Genomic DNA, 18,115 nt, shown 5'->3' with positions numbered 1-18,115 from the left:
CAATCAGATAATGACCAGATAACCTGTTTTAGTGATGTTGGTTGAGGATAAATATCGACCAGGACACCGAGGAGAATTCTCCTGCTCTTCTTCGAAATAGTGGCGTGGGATATTTTACGCTCACCTTTTAGGGCAGACGGGGCCTGGGTTTAACGTCTCATCCTAAAGACGACACCTCCGACAGTGCAGCACTTCCTCAGTACTGCACTGCAGTGTCAGTCTAGATTTTTGTGCTCTATGTCTCTGGAGTGAGACTTGACCCCACAACCTTCTGACTCCGGGGCGAGAGTGCTGCCCACTGAGCCAAGGTGGGATCGGAGGAAGCCTGCTTGCTTTGCTCGTGAAATCAGTCGATGGGTTGGCGCTAAGAAGCAGCCGCGTCGCTGCTGTTGGACGGGAAAGCTTTACTTTAGTAAAGAAACTTCTAACCACGCTGCTCGTCTCTAGGCTGGAAGTGGAATCCAGGAGACCGGCCGTCATTTGCGGACATCCATCGAGCATTTGATACGATGTTTCAGGAGTCCAGCATATCAGAAGGTGAGTGTTGGTGGCGTGGAACAAAGCGGGGTACCTGAGGGGCACGCAGGGTCAGCTGCTGTCAGTCCCTCCGAGGCAACACGCACCAGATTAAAAATTCCCCCCAAAAAGTCCCTATATTTACAGACTCACTTGCACTTTATTTCCATGCTGTATACTAATAACTCGCATCTCTCTACAATGATAGCATCGTTTTACTTTGTGTATAACAAACTTTCAGAAATCAGGACAAGGAATCCATGGGAAGTGTAGCAATATTTACGGTGGTCCACAGGAATGTGTCAGTTTTCTGGAGGGACCTCGAGGAATGTGTCGATATTTGCAGAGGGTCCGCAGGAGTGTGCCAGTGTTTACAGGGAGTGAATGGGTGTGACAGTGTTTACAGGGAGTGAATGGGTGTGACGGTGTTTACAGGGAGTGAATGAGAGTGACGGTGTTACAGGGAGTGAATGGGAGTGACGGTGTTTACAGGGAGTGAATGGGAGTGACGGTGTTTACAGGGAGTGAATGGGAGTGACGGTGTTTACAGGGAGTGAATGGGAGTGACGGTGTTACAGGGAGTGAATGGGTGTGACGGTGTTTACAGGGAGTGAATGGGAGTGACAGTGTTTACAGGGAGTGAATGGGTGTGACAGTGTTTACAGGGAGTGAATGGGTGTGACGGTGTTTACAGGGAGTGAATGGGAGTGACGGTGTTACAGGGAGTGAATGGGAGTGACCGTGTTTACAGGGAGTGAATGGGTGTGACGGTGTTTACAGGGAGTGAATGGGTGTGACAGTGTTTACAGGGAGTGAATGGGTGTGACGGTGTTTACAGGGAGTGAATGGGAGTGACGGTGTTACAGGGAGTGAATGGGAGTGACGGTGTTTACAGGGAGTGAATGGGAGTGACGGTGTTTACAGGGAGTGAATGGGAGTGACGGTGTTACAGGGAGTGAATGGGTGTGACGGTGTTTACAGGGAGTGAATGGGTGTGACGGTGTTTACAGGGAGTGAATGGGAGTGACGGTGTTTACTGGGAGTGAATGGGTGTGATGGTGTTTAGAGGGAGTGAATGGGAGTGACGGTGTTTACAGGGAGTGAATGGGTGTGACAGTGTTTACAGGGAGTGAATGGGTGTGACGGTGTTTACAGGGAGTGAATGGGAGTGACGGTGTTTACAGGGAGTGAATGGGTGTGACGGTGTTTACAGGGAGTGAATGGGAGTGACGGTGTTTACAGGGAGTGAATGGGTGTGACGGTGTTTACAGGGAGTGAATGGGAGTGACGGTGTTTACAGGGAGTGAATGGGTGTGACGGTGTTTACAGGGAGTGAATGGGAGTGACGGTGTTTACAGGGAGTGAATGGGTGTGACGGTGTTTACAGGGAGTGAATGGGTGTGACGGTGTTTACAGGGAGTGAATGGGAGTGACGGTGTTTACAGGGAGTGAATGGGTGTGACGGTGTTTACAGGGAGTGAATGGGTGTGACGGTGTTTACAGGGAGTGAATGGGAGTGACGGTGTTTACAGGGAGTGAATGGGTGTGACGGTGTTTACAGGGAGTGAATGGGTGTGACGGTGTTTACAGGGAGTGAATGGGAGTGACGGTGTTTACAGGGAGTGAATGGGTGTGACGGTGTTTACAGGGAGTGAATGGGTGTGACGGTGTTTACAGGGAGTGAATGGGAGTGACGGTGTTTACAGGGAGTGAATGGGTGTGACGGTGTTTACAGGGAGTGAATGGGAGTGACGGTGTTTACAGGGAGTGAATGGGTGTGACGGTGTTTACAGGGAGTGAATGGGTGTGACGGTGTTTACAGGGAGTGAATGGGAGTGACGGTGTTTACAGGGAGTGAATGGGAGTGACGGTGTTTACAGGGAGTGAATGGGAGTGACGGTGTTTACAGGGAGTGAATGGGAGTGACGGTGTTTACAGGGAGTGAATGGGAGTGACGGTGTTTACAGGGAGTGAATGGGAGTGACAGTGTTTACAGGGAGTGAATGGATGTGACTGTTTACAGGGAGTGAATGGGTGTGACGGTGTTTACAGGGAGTGAATGGGTGTGACGGTGTTTACAGGGAGTGAATGGGTGTGACGGTGTTTACAGGGAGTGAATGGGTGTGACAGTGTTTACAGGGAGTGAATGGGTGTGACGGTGTTTACAGGGAGTGAATGGGTGTGACAGTGTTTACAGGGAGTGAATGGGTGTGACGGTGTTTACAGGGAGTGAATGGGTGTGACGGTGTTTACAGGGAGTGAATGGGAGTGACGGTGTTTACAGGGAGTGAATGGGAGTGACGGTGTTTACACGGAGTGAATGGGTGTGACGGTGTTTACAGGGAGTGAATGGGTGTGACGGTGTTTACAGGGAGTGAATGGGAGTGACGGTGTTTACAGGGAGTGAATGGGAGTGACGGTGTTTACAGGGAGTGAATGGGTGTGACGGTGTTTACAGGGAGTGAATGGGTGTGACGGTGTTTACAGGGAGTGAATGGGTGTGACGGTGTTTACAGGGAGTGAATGGGAGTGACAGTGTTTACAGGGAGTGAATGGGTGTGACAGTGTTTACAGGGAGTGAATGGGAGTGACGGTGTTTACACGGAGTGAATGGGTGTGACAGTGTTTACAGGGAGTGAATGGGTGTGACGGTGTTTACAGGGAGTGAATGGGTGTGACAGTGTTTACAGGGAGTGAATGGGTGTGACAGTGTTTACAGGGAGTGAATGGGTGTGACAGTGTTTACAGGGAGTGAATGGGTGTGACAGTGTTTACAGGGAGTGAATGGGAGTGACAGTGTTTACAGGGAGTGAATGGGTGTGACGGTGTTTACACGGAGTGAATGGGTGTGACAGTGTTTACACGGAGTGAATGGGTGTGACAGTGTTTACAGGGAGTGAATGGGTGTGACAGTGTTTACAGGGAGTGAATGGGAGTGACAGTGTTTACAGGGAGTGAATGGGTGTGACGGTGTTTGCACGGAGTGAATGGGTGTGACAGTGTTTACAGGGAGTGAATGGGTGTGACAGTGTTTACAGGGAGTGAATGGGAGTGACGGTGTTTACACGGAGTGAATGGGAGTGACGGTGTTTACACGGAGTGAATGGGTGTGACGGTGTTTACAGGGAGTGAATGGGTGTGACGGTGTTTACAGGGAGTGAATGGGTGTGACGGTGTTTACAGGGAGTGAATGGGAGTGACAGTGTTTACAGGGAGTGAATGGGTGTGACGGTGTTTACAGGGAGTGAATGGGTGTGACGGTGTTTACAGGGAGTGAATGGGTGTGACGGTGTTTACAGGGAGTGAATGGGTGTGACGGTGTTTACAGGGAGTGAATGGGTGTGACGGTGTTTACAGGGAGTGAATGGGTGTGACGGTGTTTACAGGGAGTGAATGGGTGTGACGGTGTTTACAGGGAGTGAATGGGTGTGACGGTGTTTACAGGGAGTGAATGGGTGTGACGGTGTTTACAGGGAGTGAATGGGTGTGACGGTGTTTACAGGGAGTGAATGGGAGTGACGGTGTTTACAGGGAGTGAATGGGAGTGACGGTGTTTACAGGGAGTGAATGGGTGTGACGGTGTTTACAGGGAGTGAATGGGTGTGACGGTGTTTACAGGGAGTGAATGGGTGTGACGGTGTTTACAGGGAGTGAATGGGAGTGACGGTGTTTACAGGGAGTGAATGGGTGTGACGGTGTTTACAGGGAGTGAATGGGTGTGACGGTGTTTACAGGGAGTGAATGGGAGTGACGGTGTTTACAGGGAGTGAATGGGAGTGACGGTGTTTACAGGGAGTGAATGGGAGTGACGGTGTTAACAGGGAGTGAATGGGAGTGACGGTGTTTACAGGGAGTGAATGGGTGTGACAGTGTTTACAGGGAGTGAATGGGTGTGACGGTGTTTACAGGGAGTGAATGGGTGTGACGGTGTTTACAGGGAGTGAATGGGTGTGACGGTGTTTACAGGGAGTGAATGGGAGTGACGGTGTTTACAGGGAGTGAATGGGTGTGACGGTGTTTACAGGGAGTGAATGGGAGTGACGGTGTTTACAGGGAGTGAATGGGTGTGACGGTGTTTACAGGGAGTGAATGGGTGTGACGGTGTTTACAGGGAGTGAATGGGTGTGACAGTGTTTACAGGGAGTGAATGGGAGTGACAGTGTTTACAGTGAGTGAATGGGTGTGACAGTGTTTACAGGGAGTGAATGGGAGTGACAGTGTTTACTGGGAGTGAATGGGTGTGACGGTGTTTACCGGGAGTGAATGGGAGTGACGGTGTTTACAGGGAGTGAATGGGTGTGACGGTGTTTACCGGGAGTGAATGGGTGTGACGGTGTTTAGCGGGAGTGAATGGGAGTGACGGTGTTTACAGGGAGTGAATGGGAGTGACGGTGTTTACAGGGAGTGAATGGGAGTGACGGTGTTTACAGGGAGTGAATGGGAGTGACGGTGTTTACAGGGAGTGAATGGGTGTGACAGTGTTTACAGGGAGTGAATGGGTGTGACGGTGTTTACAGGGAGTGAATGGGTGTGACGGTGTTTACAGGGAGTGAATGGGTGTGACGGTGTTTACAGGGAGTGAATGGGAGTGACGGTGTTTACAGGGAGTGAATGGGAGTGACGGTGTTTACACGGAGTGAATGGGAGTGACGGTGTTTACACGGAGTGAATGGGTGTGACGGTGTTTACAGGGAGTGAATGGGTGTGACGGTGTTTACAGGGAGTGAATGGGTGTGACGGTGTTTACAGGGAGTGAATGGGAGTGACGGTGTTTACAGGGAGTGAATGGGTGTGACGGTGTTTACAGGGAGTGAATGGGAGTGACGGTGTTTACAGGGAGTGAATGGGTGTGACGGTGTTTACAGGGAGTGAATGGGTGTGACGGTGTTTACAGGGAGTGAATGGGTGTGACGGTGTTTACAGGGAGTGAATGGGAGTGACAGTGTTTACCGGGAGTGAATGGGTGTGACAGTGTTTAGCGGGAGTGAATGGGAGTGACGGTGTTTAGCGGGAGTGAATTGGAGTGACGGTGTTTACAGGGAGTGAATGGGAGTGACGGTGTTTACAGGGAGTGAATGGGAGTGACGGTGTTTACAGGGAGTGAATGGGTGTGACGGTGTTTACAGGGAGTGAATGGGTGTGACGGTGTTTACAGGGAGTGAATGGGTGTGACAGTGTTTACAGGGAGTGAATGGGTGTGACGGTGTTTACAGGGAGTGAATGGGAGTGACGGTGTTTACAGGGAGTGAATGGGTGTGACGGTGTTTACAGGGAGTGAATGGGAGTGACGGTGTTTACAGGGAGTGAATGGGAGTGACGGTGTTTACAGGGAGTGAATGGGTGTGACGGTGTTTACAGGGAGTGAATGGGAGTGACGGTGTTTACAGGGAGTGAATGGGTGTGACGGTGTTTACAGGGAGTGAATGGGTGTGACGGTGTTTACAGGGAGTGAATGGGTGTGACAGTGTTTACAGGGAGTGAATGGGAGTGACAGTGTTTACAGTGAGTGAATGGGTGTGACAGTGTTTACAGGGAGTGAATGGGAGTGACAGTGTTTACTGGGAGTGAATGGGTGTGACGGTGTTTACCGGGAGTGAATGGGAGTGACGGTGTTTACAGGGAGTGAATGGGTGTGACGGTGTTTACCGGGAGTGAATGGGTGTGACAGTGTTTAGCGGGAGTGAATGGGAGTGACGGTGTTTACAGGGAGTGAATGGGAGTGACGGTGTTTACAGGGAGTGAATGGGAGTGACGGTGTTTACAGGGAGTGAATGGGAGTGACGGTGTTTACAGGGAGTGAATGGGAGTGACGGTGTTTACAGGGAGTGAATGGGTGTGACGGTGTTTACAGGGAGTGAATGGGTGTGACGGTGTTTACAGGGAGTGAATGGGTGTGACGGTGTTTACAGGGAGTGAATGGGTGTGACGGTGTTTACAGGGAGTGAATGGGAGTGACGGTGTTTACAGGGAGTGAATGGGAGTGACGGTGTTTACACGGAGTGAATGGGAGTGACGGTGTTTACACGGAGTGAATGGGAGTGACGGTGTTTACAGGGAGTGAATGGGAGTGACGGTGTTTACAGGGAGTGAATGGGTGTGACGGTGTTTACAGGGAGTGAATGGGTGTGACGGTGTTTACAGGGAGTGAATGGGTGTGACGGTGTTTACAGGGAGTGAATGGGTGTGACGGTGTTTACAGGGAGTGAATGGGAGTGACGGTGTTTACCGGGAGTGAATGGGTGTGACGGTGTTTAGCGGGAGTGAATGGGAGTGACGGTGTTTAGCGGGAGTGAATGGGAGTGACGGTGTTTACAGGGAGTGAATGGGAGTGACGGTGTTTACAGGGAGTGAATGGGAGTGACGGTGTTTACAGGGAGTGAATGGGTGTGACGGTGTTTACGGGGAGTGAATGGGTGTGACGGTGTTTACGGGGAGTGAATGGGTGTGACAGTGTTTACAGGGAGTGAATGGGTGTCACGGTGTTTACAGGGAGTGAATGGGAGTGACGGTGTTTACAGGGAGTGAATGGGTGTGACGGTGTTTACAGGGAGTGAATGGGAGTGACGGTGTTTACAGGGAGTGAATGGGAGTGACGGTGTTTACAGGGAGTGAATGGGTGTGACAGTGTTTAGCGGGAGTGAATGGGAGTGACGGTGTTTAGCGGGAGTGAATGGGAGTGACGGTGTTTACAGGGAGTGAATGGGAGTGACGGTGTTTACAGGGAGTGAATGGGAGTGACGGTGTTTACAGGGAGTGAATGGGTGTGACGGTGTTTACAGGGAGTGAATGGGTGTGACGGTGTTTACAGGGAGTGAATGGGAGTGACGGTGTTTACAGGGAGTGAATGGGTGTGACAGTGTTTACAGGGAGTGAATGGGTGTGACGGTGTTTACAGGGAGTGAATGGGAGTGACGGTGTTTACAGGGAGTGAATGGGTGTGACGGTGTTTACAGGGAGTGAATGGGAGTGACGGTGTTTACAGGGAGTGAATGGGAGTGACGGTGTTTACAGGGAGTGAATGGGTGTGACGGTGTTTACAGGGAGTGAATGGGTGTGACGGTGTTTACACGGAGTGAATGGGAGTGACAGTGTTTACAGGGAGTGAATGGGTGTGACAGTGTTTACAGGGAGTGAATGGGAGTGACGGTGTTTACAGGGAGTGAATGGGAGTGACAGTGTTTACAGGGAGTGAATGGGTGTGACGGTGTTTACAGGGAGTGAATGGGTGTGACAGTGTTTACAGGGAGTGAATGGGTGTGACAGTGTTTACAGGGAGTGAATGGGAGTGACGGTGTTTACAGGGAGTGAATGGGAGTGACAGTGTTTACAGGGAGTGAATGGGTGTGACAGTGTTTAGCGGGAGTGAATGGGAGTGACGGTGTTTACAGGGAGTGAATGGGTGTGACGGTGTTTACAGGGAGTGAATGGGTGTGACGGTGTTTACCGGGAGTGAATGGGTGTGACGGTGTTTACACGGAGTGAATGGGAGTGACGGTGTTTACAGGGAGTGAATGGGTGTGACGGTGTTTACAGGGAGTGAATGGGAGTGACGGTGTTTACAGGGAGTGAATGTGTGTGACGGTGTTTGCAGGGAGTGAATGGGTGTGACGGTGTTTACAGGGAGTGAATGGGTGTGACGGTGTTTACAGGGAGTGAATGGGAGTGACGGTGTTTACAGGGAGTGAATGGGTGTGACGGTGTTTACAGGGAGTGAATGTGTGTGACGGTGTTTACAGGGAGTGAATGGGTGTGACGGTGTTTACAGGGAGTGAATGGGAGTGACGGTGTTTACAGGGAGTGAATGGGTGTGACGGTGTTTACCGGGAGTGAATGGGAGTGACGGTGTTTACAGGGAGTGAATGGGTGTGACAGTGTTTACAGGGAGTGAATGGGAGTGAAGGTGTTTACAGGGAGTGAATGGGAGTGACGGTGTTTACAGGGAGTGAATGGGTGTGACAGTGTTTACAAGGAGTGAATGGGTGTGACGGCGTTTACAGGGAGTGAATGGGAGTGACGGCGTTTACAGGGAGTGAATGGGTGTGACGGCGTTTACAGGGAGTGAATGGGTGTGACGGCGTTTACAGGGAGTGAATGGGAGTGACGGTGTTTACAGGGAGTGAATGGGTGTGACGGTGTTTACAGGGAGTGAATGGGTGTGACGGTGTTTACAGGGAGTGAATGGGAGTGACGGTGTTTACAGGGAGTGAATGGGTGTGACAGTGTTTACAGGGAGTGAATGGGAGTGACAGTGTTTACAGGGAGTGAATGGGTGTGACAGTGTTTACAGGGAGTGAATGGGTGTGACAGTGTTTACAGGGAGTGAATGGGAGTGACAGTGTTTACAGGGAGTGAATGGGAGTGACAGTGTTTACAGGGAGTGAATGGGTGTGACAGTGTTTACAGGGAGTGAATGGGAGTGACAGTGTTTACAGGGAGTGAATGGGAGTGACGGTGTTTACAGGGAGTGAATGGGTGTGACGGTGTTTACAGGGAGTGAATGGGTGTGACGGTGTTTACAGGGAGTGAATGGGAGTGACGGTGTTTACAGGGAGTGAATGGGTGTGACAGCGTTTACAGTGAGTGAATGGGAGTGACGGTGTTTACAGGGAGTGAATGGGAGTGACGGTGTTTACAGGGAGTGAATGGGAGTGACGGTGTTTACAGGGAGTGAATGGGAGTGACGGTGTTTACACGGAGTGAATGGGAGTGACGGTGTTTACAGGGAGTGAATGGGAGTGACAGTGTTTACAGGGAGTGAATGGGAGTGACGGTGTTTACAGGGAGTGAATGGGTGTGACAGTGTTTACAGGGAGTGAATGGGTGTGACGGTGTTTACAGGGAGTGAATGGGAGTGACGGTGTTTAGCGGGAGTGAATGGGAGTGACGGTGTTTACAGGGAGTGAATGGGAGTGACGGTGTTTACAGGGAGTGAATGGGAGTGACGGTGTTTACAGGGAGTGAATGGGTGTGACAGTGTTTACAGGGAGTGAATGGGTGTGACGGTGTTTACAGGGAGTGAATGGGAGTGACGGTGTTTAGCGGGAGTGAATGGGAGTGACGGTGTTTACTGGGCGTGAATGGGTGTGACAGTGTTTAGCGGGAGTGAATGGGAGTGACGGTGTTTACAGGGAGTGAATGGGTGTGACGGTGTTTACAGGGAGTGAATGGGTGTGACGGTGTTTACCGGGAGTGAATGGGAGTGACAGTGTTTACAGGGAGTGAATGGGTGTGATGGTGTTTACAGGGAGTGAATGGGAGTGACAGTGTTTACAGGGAGTGAATGGGAGTGACGGTGTTTACCGGGAGTGAATGGGTGTGACGGTGTTTACAGGGAGTGAATGGGTGTGACGGTGTTTACCGGGAGTGAATGGGTGTGACGGTGTTTACAGGGAGTGAATGGGAGTGACGGTGTTTACAGGGAGTGAATGGGAGTGACGGTGTTTACAGGGAGTGAATGGGTGTGACAGTGTTTACAGGGAGTGAATGGGAGTGACGGTGTTTACAGGGAGTGAATGGGAGTGACGGTGTTTACAGGGAGTGAATGGGAGTGACGGTGTTTACAGGGAGTGAATGGGAGTGACGGTGTTTACAGGGAGTGAATGGGTGTGACGGTGTTTACAGGGAGTGAATGGGTGTGACAGTGTTTACAGGGAGTGAATGGGAGTGACGGTGTTTACAGGGAGTGAATGGGTGTGACGGTGTTTACAGGGAGTGAATGGGTGTGACGGTGTTTACAGGGAGTGAATGGGAGTGACGGTGTTTACAGGGAGTGAATGGGTGTGACGGTGTTTACAGGGAGTGAATGGGTGTGACGGTGTTTACAGGGAGTGAATGGGTGTGACGGTGTTTACAGGGAGTGAATGGGTGTGACGGTGTTTACAGGGAGTGAATGGGAGTGACGGTGTTTACAGGGAGTGAATGGGTGTGACGGTGTTTACAGGGAGTGAATGGGTGTGACGGTGTTTACAGGGAGTGAATGGGTGTGACGGTGTTTACCGGGAGTGAATGGGTGTGACGGTGTTTACACGGAGTGAATGGGAGTGACGGTGTTTACAGGGAGTGAATGGGTGTGACGGTGTTTACAGGGAGTGAATGGGAGTGACGGTGTTTACAGGGAGTGAATGTGTGTGACGGTGTTTGCAGGGAGTGAATGGGTGTGACGGTGTTTACAGGGAGTGAATGGGTGTGACGGTGTTTACAGGGAGTGAATGGGAGTGACGGTGTTTACAGGGAGTGAATGGGTGTGACGGTGTTTACAGGGAGTGAATGTGTGTGACGGTGTTTACAGGGAGTGAATGGGTGTGACGGTGTTTACAGGGAGTGAATGGGAGTGACGGTGTTTACAGGGAGTGAATGGGTGTGACGGTGTTTACCGGGAGTGAATGGGAGTGACGGTGTTTACAGGGAGTGAATGGGTGTGACAGTGTTTACAGGGAGTGAATGGGAGTGAAGGTGTTTACAGGGAGTGAATGGGTGTGACAGTGTTTACAAGGAGTGAATGGGTGTGACAGCGTTTACAGGGAGTGAATGGGAGTGACGGCGTTTACAGGGAGTGAATGGGTGTGACGGCGTTTACAGGGAGTGAATGGGTGTGACGGCGTTTACAGGGAGTGAATGGGAGTGACGGTGTTTACAGGGAGTGAATGGGTGTGACGGTGTTTACAGGGAGTGAATGGGTGTGACGGTGTTTACAGGGAGTGAATGGGAGTGACGGTGTTTACAGGGAGTGAATGGGTGTGACAGTGTTTACAGGGAGTGAATGGGAGTGACAGTGTTTACAGGGAGTGAATGGGTGTGACAGTGTTTACAGGGAGTGAATGGGTGTGACAGTGTTTACAGGGAGTGAATGGGAGTGACAGTGTTTACAGGGAGTGAATGGGAGTGACAGTGTTTACAGGGAGTGAATGGGTGTGACAGTGTTTACAGGGAGTGAATGGGAGTGACAGTGTTTACAGGGAGTGAATGGGAGTGACAGTGTTTACAGGGAGTGAATGGGTGTGACGGTGTTTACAGGGAGTGAATGGGTGTGACGGTGCTTACAGGGAGTGAATGGGAGTGACGGTGTTTACAGGGAGTGAATGGGAGTGACAGTGTTTACAGGGAGTGAATGGGTGTGACGGTGTTTACCGGGAGTGAATGGGTGTGACGGTGTTTACAGGGAGTGAATGGGAGTGACAGTGTTTACAGGGAGTGAATGGGAGTGACGGTGTTTACAGGGAGTGAATGGGAGTGACGGTGTTTGCAGGGAGTGAATGGGAGTGACGGTGTTTACAGGGAGTGAATGGGAGTGACGGTGTTTACAGGGAGTGAATGGGAGTGACAGTGTTTACAGGGAGTGAATGGGAGTGACGGTGTTTACAGGGAGTGAATGGGTGTGACGGTGTTTACAGGGAGTGAATGGGTGTGACGGTGTTTACAGGGAGTGAATGGGAGTGACGGTGTTTACAGGGAGTGAATGGGTGTGACAGCGTTTACAGTGAGTGAATGGGAGTGACGGTGTTTACAGGGAGTGAATGGGAGTGACGGTGTTTACAGGGAGTGAATGGGAGTGACGGTGTTTACACGGAGTGAATGGGAGTGACGGTGTTTACAGGGAGTGAATGGGAGTGACAGTGTTTACAGGGAGTGAATGGGAGTGACGGTGTTTACAGGGAGTGAATGGGTGTGACAGTGTTTACAGGGAGTGAATGGGTGTGACGGTGTTTACAGGGAGTGAATGGGAGTGACGGTGTTTAGCGGGAGTGAATGGGAGTGACGGTGTTTACAGGGAGTGAATGGGAGTGACGGTGTTTACAGGGAGTGAATGGGAGTGACGGTGTTTACAGGGAGTGAATGGGTGTGACAGTGTTTACAGGGAGTGAATGGGTGTGACGGTGTTTACAGGGAGTGAATGGGAGTGACGGTGTTTAGCGGGAGTGAATGGGAGTGACGGTGTTTACTGGGCGTGAATGGGTGTGACAGTGTTTAGCGGGAGTGAATGGGAGTGACGGTGTTTACAGGGAGTGAATGGGTGTGACGGTGTTTACAGGGAGTGAATGGGTGTGACGGTGTTTACCGGGAGTGAATGGGAGTGACAGTGTTTACAGGGAGTGAATGGGTGTGATGGTGTTTACAGGGAGTGAATGGGAGTGACAGTGTTTACAGGGAGTGAATGGGAGTGACGGTGTTTACCGGGAGTGAATGGGTGTGACGGTGTTTACAGGGAGTGAATGGGTGTGACGGTGTTTACCGGGAGTGAATGGGTGTGACGGTGTTTACAGGGAGTGAATGGGAGTGACGGTGTTTACAGGGAGTGAATGGGAGTGACGGTGTTTACAGGGAGTGAATGGGTGTGACAGTGTTTACAGGGAGTGAATGGGAGTGACGGTGTTTACAGGGAGTGAATGGGAGTGACGGTGTTTACAGGGAGTGAATGGGAGTGACGGTGTTTACAGGGAGTGAATGGAGTGACGGTGTTTACAGGGAGTGAATGGGTGTGACGGTGTTTACAGGGAGTGAATGGGTGTGACAGTGTTTACAGGGAGTGAATGGGAGTGACGGTGTTTACAGGGAGTGAATGGGTGTGACGGTGTTTACAGGGAGTGAATGGGTGTGACGGTGTTTACAGGGAGTGAATGGGAGTGACGGTGTTTACAGGGAGTGAATGGGTGTGACGGTGTTTACAGGGAGTGAATGGGTGTGACGGTGTTTACAGGGAGTGAATGGGTGTGACGGTGTTTACAGGGAGTGAATGGGTGTGACGGTGTTTACAGGGAGTGAATGGGAGTGACGGTGTTTACAGGGAGTGAATGGGTGTGACGGTGTTTACAGGGAGTGAATGGGTGTGACGGTGTTTACAGGGAGTGAATGGGTGTGACGGTGTTTACCGGGAGTGAATGGGTGTGACGGTGTTTACACGGAGTGAATGGGAGTGACGGTGTTTACAGGGAGTGAATGGGTGTGACGGTGTTTACAGGGAGTGAATGGGAGTGACGGTGTTTACAGGGAGTGAATGTGTGTGACGGTGTTTGCAGGGAGTGAATGGGTGTGACGGTGTTTACAGGGAGTGAATGGGTGTGACGGTGTTTACAGGGAGTGAATGGGAGTGACGGTGTTTACAGGGAGTGAATGGGTGTGACGGTGTTTACAGGGAGTGAATGTGTGTGACGGTGTTTACAGGGAGTGAATGGGTGTGACGGTGTTTACAGGGAGTGAATGGGAGTGACGGTGTTTACAGGGAGTGAATGGGTGTGACGGTGTTTACCGGGAGTGAATGGGAGTGACGGTGTTTACAGGGAGTGAATGGGTGTGACAGTGTTTACAGGGAGTGAATGGGAGTGAAGGTGTTTACAGGGAGTGAATGGGAGTGACGGTGTTTACAGGGAGTGAATGGGTGTGACAGTGTTTACAAGGAGTGAATGGGTGTGACGGCGTTTACAGGGAGTGAATGGGAGTGACGGCGTTTACAGGGAGTGAATGGGTGTGACGGCGTTTACAGGGAGTGAATGGGTGTGACGGCGTTTACAGGGAGTGAATGGGAGTGACGGTGTTTACAGGGAGTGAATGGGTGTGACGGTGTTTACAGGGAGTGAATGGGTGTGACGGTGTTTACAGGGAGTGAATGGGAGTGACGGTGTTTACAGGGAGTGAATGGGTGTGACAGTGTTTACAGGGAGTGAATGGGAGTGACAGTGTTTACAGGGAGTGAATGGGTGTGACAGTGTTTACAGGGAGTGAATGGGTGTGACAGTGTTTACAGGGAGTGAATGGGAGTGACAGTGTTTACAGGGAGTGAATGGGAGTGACAGTGTTTACAGGGAGTGAATGGGTGTGACAGTGTTTACAGGGAGTGAATGGGAGTGACAGTGTTTACAGGGAGTGAATGGGAGTGACAGTGTTTACAGGGAGTGAATGGGTGTGACAGTGTTTACAGGGAGTGAATGGGTGTGACGGTGTTTACAGGGAGTGAATGGGTGTGACGGTGCTTACAGGGAGTGAATGGGAGTGACGGTGTTTACAGGGAGTGAATGGGAGTGACAGTGTTTACAGGGAGTGAATGGGTGTGACGGTGTTTACCGGGAGTGAATGGGTGTGACGGTGTTTACAGGGAGTGAATGGGAGTGACAGTGTTTACAGGGAGTGAATGGGAGTGACGGTGTTTACAGGGAGTGAATGGGAGTGACGGTGTTTACAGGGAGTGAATGGGAGTGACGGTGTTTACAGGGAGTGAATGGGAGTGACGGTGTTTACAGGGAGTGAATGGGAGTGACGGTGTTTACAGGGAGTGAATGGGTGTGACGGTGTTTACAGGGAGTGAATGGGTGTGACGGTGTTTACAGGGAGTGAATGGGAGTGACGGTGTTTACAGGGAGTGAATGGGTGTGACGGCGTTTACAGTGAGTGAATGGGAGTGACGGTGTTTACAGGGAGTGAATGGGAGTGGCGGTGTTTACAGGGAGTGAATGGGAGTGACGGTGTTTACAGGGAGTGAATGGGAGTGACGGTGTTTACACGGAGTGAATGGGAGTGACGGTGTTTACAGGGAGTGAATGGGAGTGACAGTGTTTACAGGGAGTGAATGGGAGTGACGGTGTTTACAGGGAGTGAATGGGAGTGACGGTGTTTACAGGGAGTGAATGGGTGTGACAGTGTTTACAGGGAGTGAATGGGTGTGACGGTGTTTACAGGGAGTGAATGGGAGTGACGGTGTTTAGCGGGAGTGAATGGGAGTGACGGTGTTTACAGGGAGTGAATGGGAGTGACGGTGTTTACAGGGAGTGAATGGGAGTGACGGTGTTTACAGGGAGTGAATGGGTGTGACAGTGTTTACAGGGAGTGAATGGGTGTGACGGTGTTTACAGGGAGTGAATGGGAGTGACGGTGTTTAGCGGGAGTGAATGGGAGTGACGGTGTTTACTGGGCGTGAATGGGTGTGACAGTGTTTAGCGGGAGTGAATGGGAGTGACGGTGTTTACAGGGAGTGAATGGGTGTGACGGTGTTTACAGGGAGTGAATGGGTGTGACGGTGTTTACAGGGAGTGAATGGGAGTGACAGTGTTTACAGGGAGTGAATGGGAGTGACGGTGTTTACCGGGAGTGAATGGGTGTGACGGTGTTTACAGGGAGTGAATGGGTGTGACGGTGTTTACAGGGAGTGAATGGGTGTGACGGTGTTTACCGGGAGTGAATGGGAGTGACGGTGTTTACAGGGAGTGAATGGGAGTGACGGTGTTTACAGGGAGTGAATGGGTGTGACAGTGTTTACAGGGAGTGAATGGGTGTGACAGTGTTTACAGGGAGTGAATGGGTGTGACGGTGTTTACAGTGAGTGAATGGGAGTGACGGTGTTTACAGGGAGTGAATGGGAGTGACTGTTTACAGGGAGTGAATGGGAGTGACAGTGTTTACTGGAGTGAATGGGTGTGACGGTGTTTACAGGGAGTGAATGGGTGTGACGGTGTTTACAGGGAGTGAATGGGAGTGACAGTGTTTACAGCGAGTGAATGGGTGTGACGGTGTTTACAGGGAGTGAATGGGTGTGACGGTGTTTCCAGGGAGTGAATGGGAGTGACGGTGTTTACAGGGAGTGAATGGGAGTGACAGTGTTTACAGGGAGTGAATGGGAGTGACAGTGTTTACAGGGAGTGAATGGGTGTGACGGTGTTTACAGGGAGTGAATGGGAGTGACGGTGTTTACAGGGAGTGAATGGGATTGACAGTGTTTACAGGGAGTGAATGGGTGTGAAAGTGTTTACAGGGAGTGAATGGGTGTGACAGTGTTTACAGGGAGTGAATGGGTGTGACAGTGTTTACAGTGAGTGAATGGGAGTGACGGTGTTTACAGGGAGTGAATGGGACTGACTGTTTACAGGGAGTGAATGGGAGTGACGGTGTTTACAGGGAGTGAATGGGTGTGACGGTGTTTACAGGGAGTGAATGGGAGTGACGGTGTTTACAGGGAGTGAATGGGTGTGACGGTGTTTACAGGGAGTGAATGGGTGTGACGGTGTTTACAGGGAGTGAATGGGAGTGACAGTGTTTACAGGGAGTGAATGGGTGTGACGGTGTTTACAGGGAGTGAATGGGTGTGACGGTGTTTACAGGGAGTGAATGGGAGTGACGGTGTTTACAGGGAGTGAATGGGAGTGACAGTGTTTACAGGGAGTGAATGGGAGTGACAGTGTTTACAGGGAGTGAATGGGTGTGACGGTGTTTACAGGGAGTGAATGGGAGTGACGGTGTTTACAGGGAGTGAATGGGATTGACAGTGTTTACAGGGAGTGAATGGGTGTGAAAGTGTTTACAGGGAGTGAATGGGAGTGACAGTGTTTACAGGGAGTGAATGGGAGTGACGGTGTTTTCAGGGAGTGAATGGGAGTGACAGTGTTTACAGGGAGTGAATGGGTGTGTATAAGTATTTTCAGTACTCACTGCTCAATCTACAGCTGGATGTTTTTGTGGCCAAAGCATTGGGTTCATCATTGAATGATCAGTTAGTTTTGTGTGCAAAATATGACATTAATCTCTAGGTTACATAAACAGATGCCTGGTGTGGTGTTTTGCATTTTATGGATCAGTCGATTGTTAAACATTAAGCACCTTCCATTGTTTAATTGGTCTGTGCTAAGTTTCCAGACATCAGCAGGCTGATGGTGAGCAGGTTGTCTGACCGTCCCCCTCCTGTATTTAATTTTGGAAACCCTACCACGATTTGAACAGAAATTCGACAATTTCCTTACTTTAACAATCCAGGAACGTCGCGCTGATCTTTGTCGCGTGCTTTTCAGAGGTCGAAAAAGAACTGGGAAAGAAAGGAGGGAAGTGCTGTGGCAGCAACAAGCCACAGGCACCAGAACTGCCGACCAAGACACGCACCCTTCGCAGGACGGCCGAGAGCAAGGAGCCAAACGAGGTCCAAGAGACATCCCATTCAATATTTAAACTGCCGAACGAACATGGTACGTCTTGCGCTACATGTGAAGGATAGCAGGAGTGTGAGTAACGAAAGCGGGGGCAGCAAGATTATGCACTGAACTCAAAAATCAATCTTGACATTGAGTTTTACAGCACAGAAACAGGCCATTCAGCCCGACTGGTTCATGCCGGTGTTTATGCTCCACACCAGCCTCCTCCCAGCCCCTACTTCATCTCACCCCTTCAACATATCGTTCTATTCCTTTCTCCCTCGTGTACTTGTCAGCTTCAGTGCAAGAGCGGCGAATCCCACTCCAAAATACGAGAGGAGTGCTGGTTCCCAGATGATGGTCTCCCGCAATGCTTGGCGTAAATTTTCCAGAAGCCAGCTGTCATTGGTGTGTCACGTTTTGTGGCTGGCAAGCTGATAATGAAGCTCGTTTGCTTTGCTGGTGTGATGTCGCTTCCCTGCCTGGCGAACTGCCCTAATCTCACTTGGGGCGGCACCGCTCACCGACCCCGAAAGTGGTTCTTGACATTAGGTTTTTACAGGGCAGGAACAGGCCATTCGGCCCAACTGGTCTGTGCCGGTGTTTACGCTCCACACGAGCCTCCTCCCTCCGTATACGTCATCTAACCCCATCAACATGTTGCGCTGGAATCAAAATTAATCTTTATTTGCATGTTAGTTGAACTATACAGATCT

The 18,115-nt window shown here is 50.8% G+C and overlaps 1 protein-coding gene across 2 annotated transcripts in view; it reads left to right on the top strand.

Annotated features, from left to right (window-relative positions):
• The window catches only part of abl1 (abl oncogene 1, non-receptor tyrosine kinase), a 230,514-nt gene that overhangs the window by 199,456 nt on the left and 12,943 nt on the right, over positions 1-18,115 (top strand). For both annotated transcript variants that reach the window (XM_085965314.1, XM_085965315.1), the window contains exons 9-10: positions 448-537; positions 17,283-17,453. In XM_085965314.1, the coding sequence (XP_085821440.1) occupies positions 448-537; positions 17,283-17,453 (261 nt within the window). The remainder of the gene's footprint in view (positions 1-447; positions 538-17,282; positions 17,454-18,115) is intronic.

The sequence above is a fragment of the Somniosus microcephalus genome, chromosome 23 (genome assembly GCF_052327205.1).
Source record: "Somniosus microcephalus isolate GS21.2 chromosome 23, FLI_Smic_1.0, whole genome shotgun sequence".
Lineage (NCBI taxonomy): Eukaryota > Metazoa > Chordata > Chondrichthyes > Squaliformes > Somniosidae > Somniosus > Somniosus microcephalus.
This window is presented reverse-complemented; position numbering and strand designations above follow the sequence as displayed.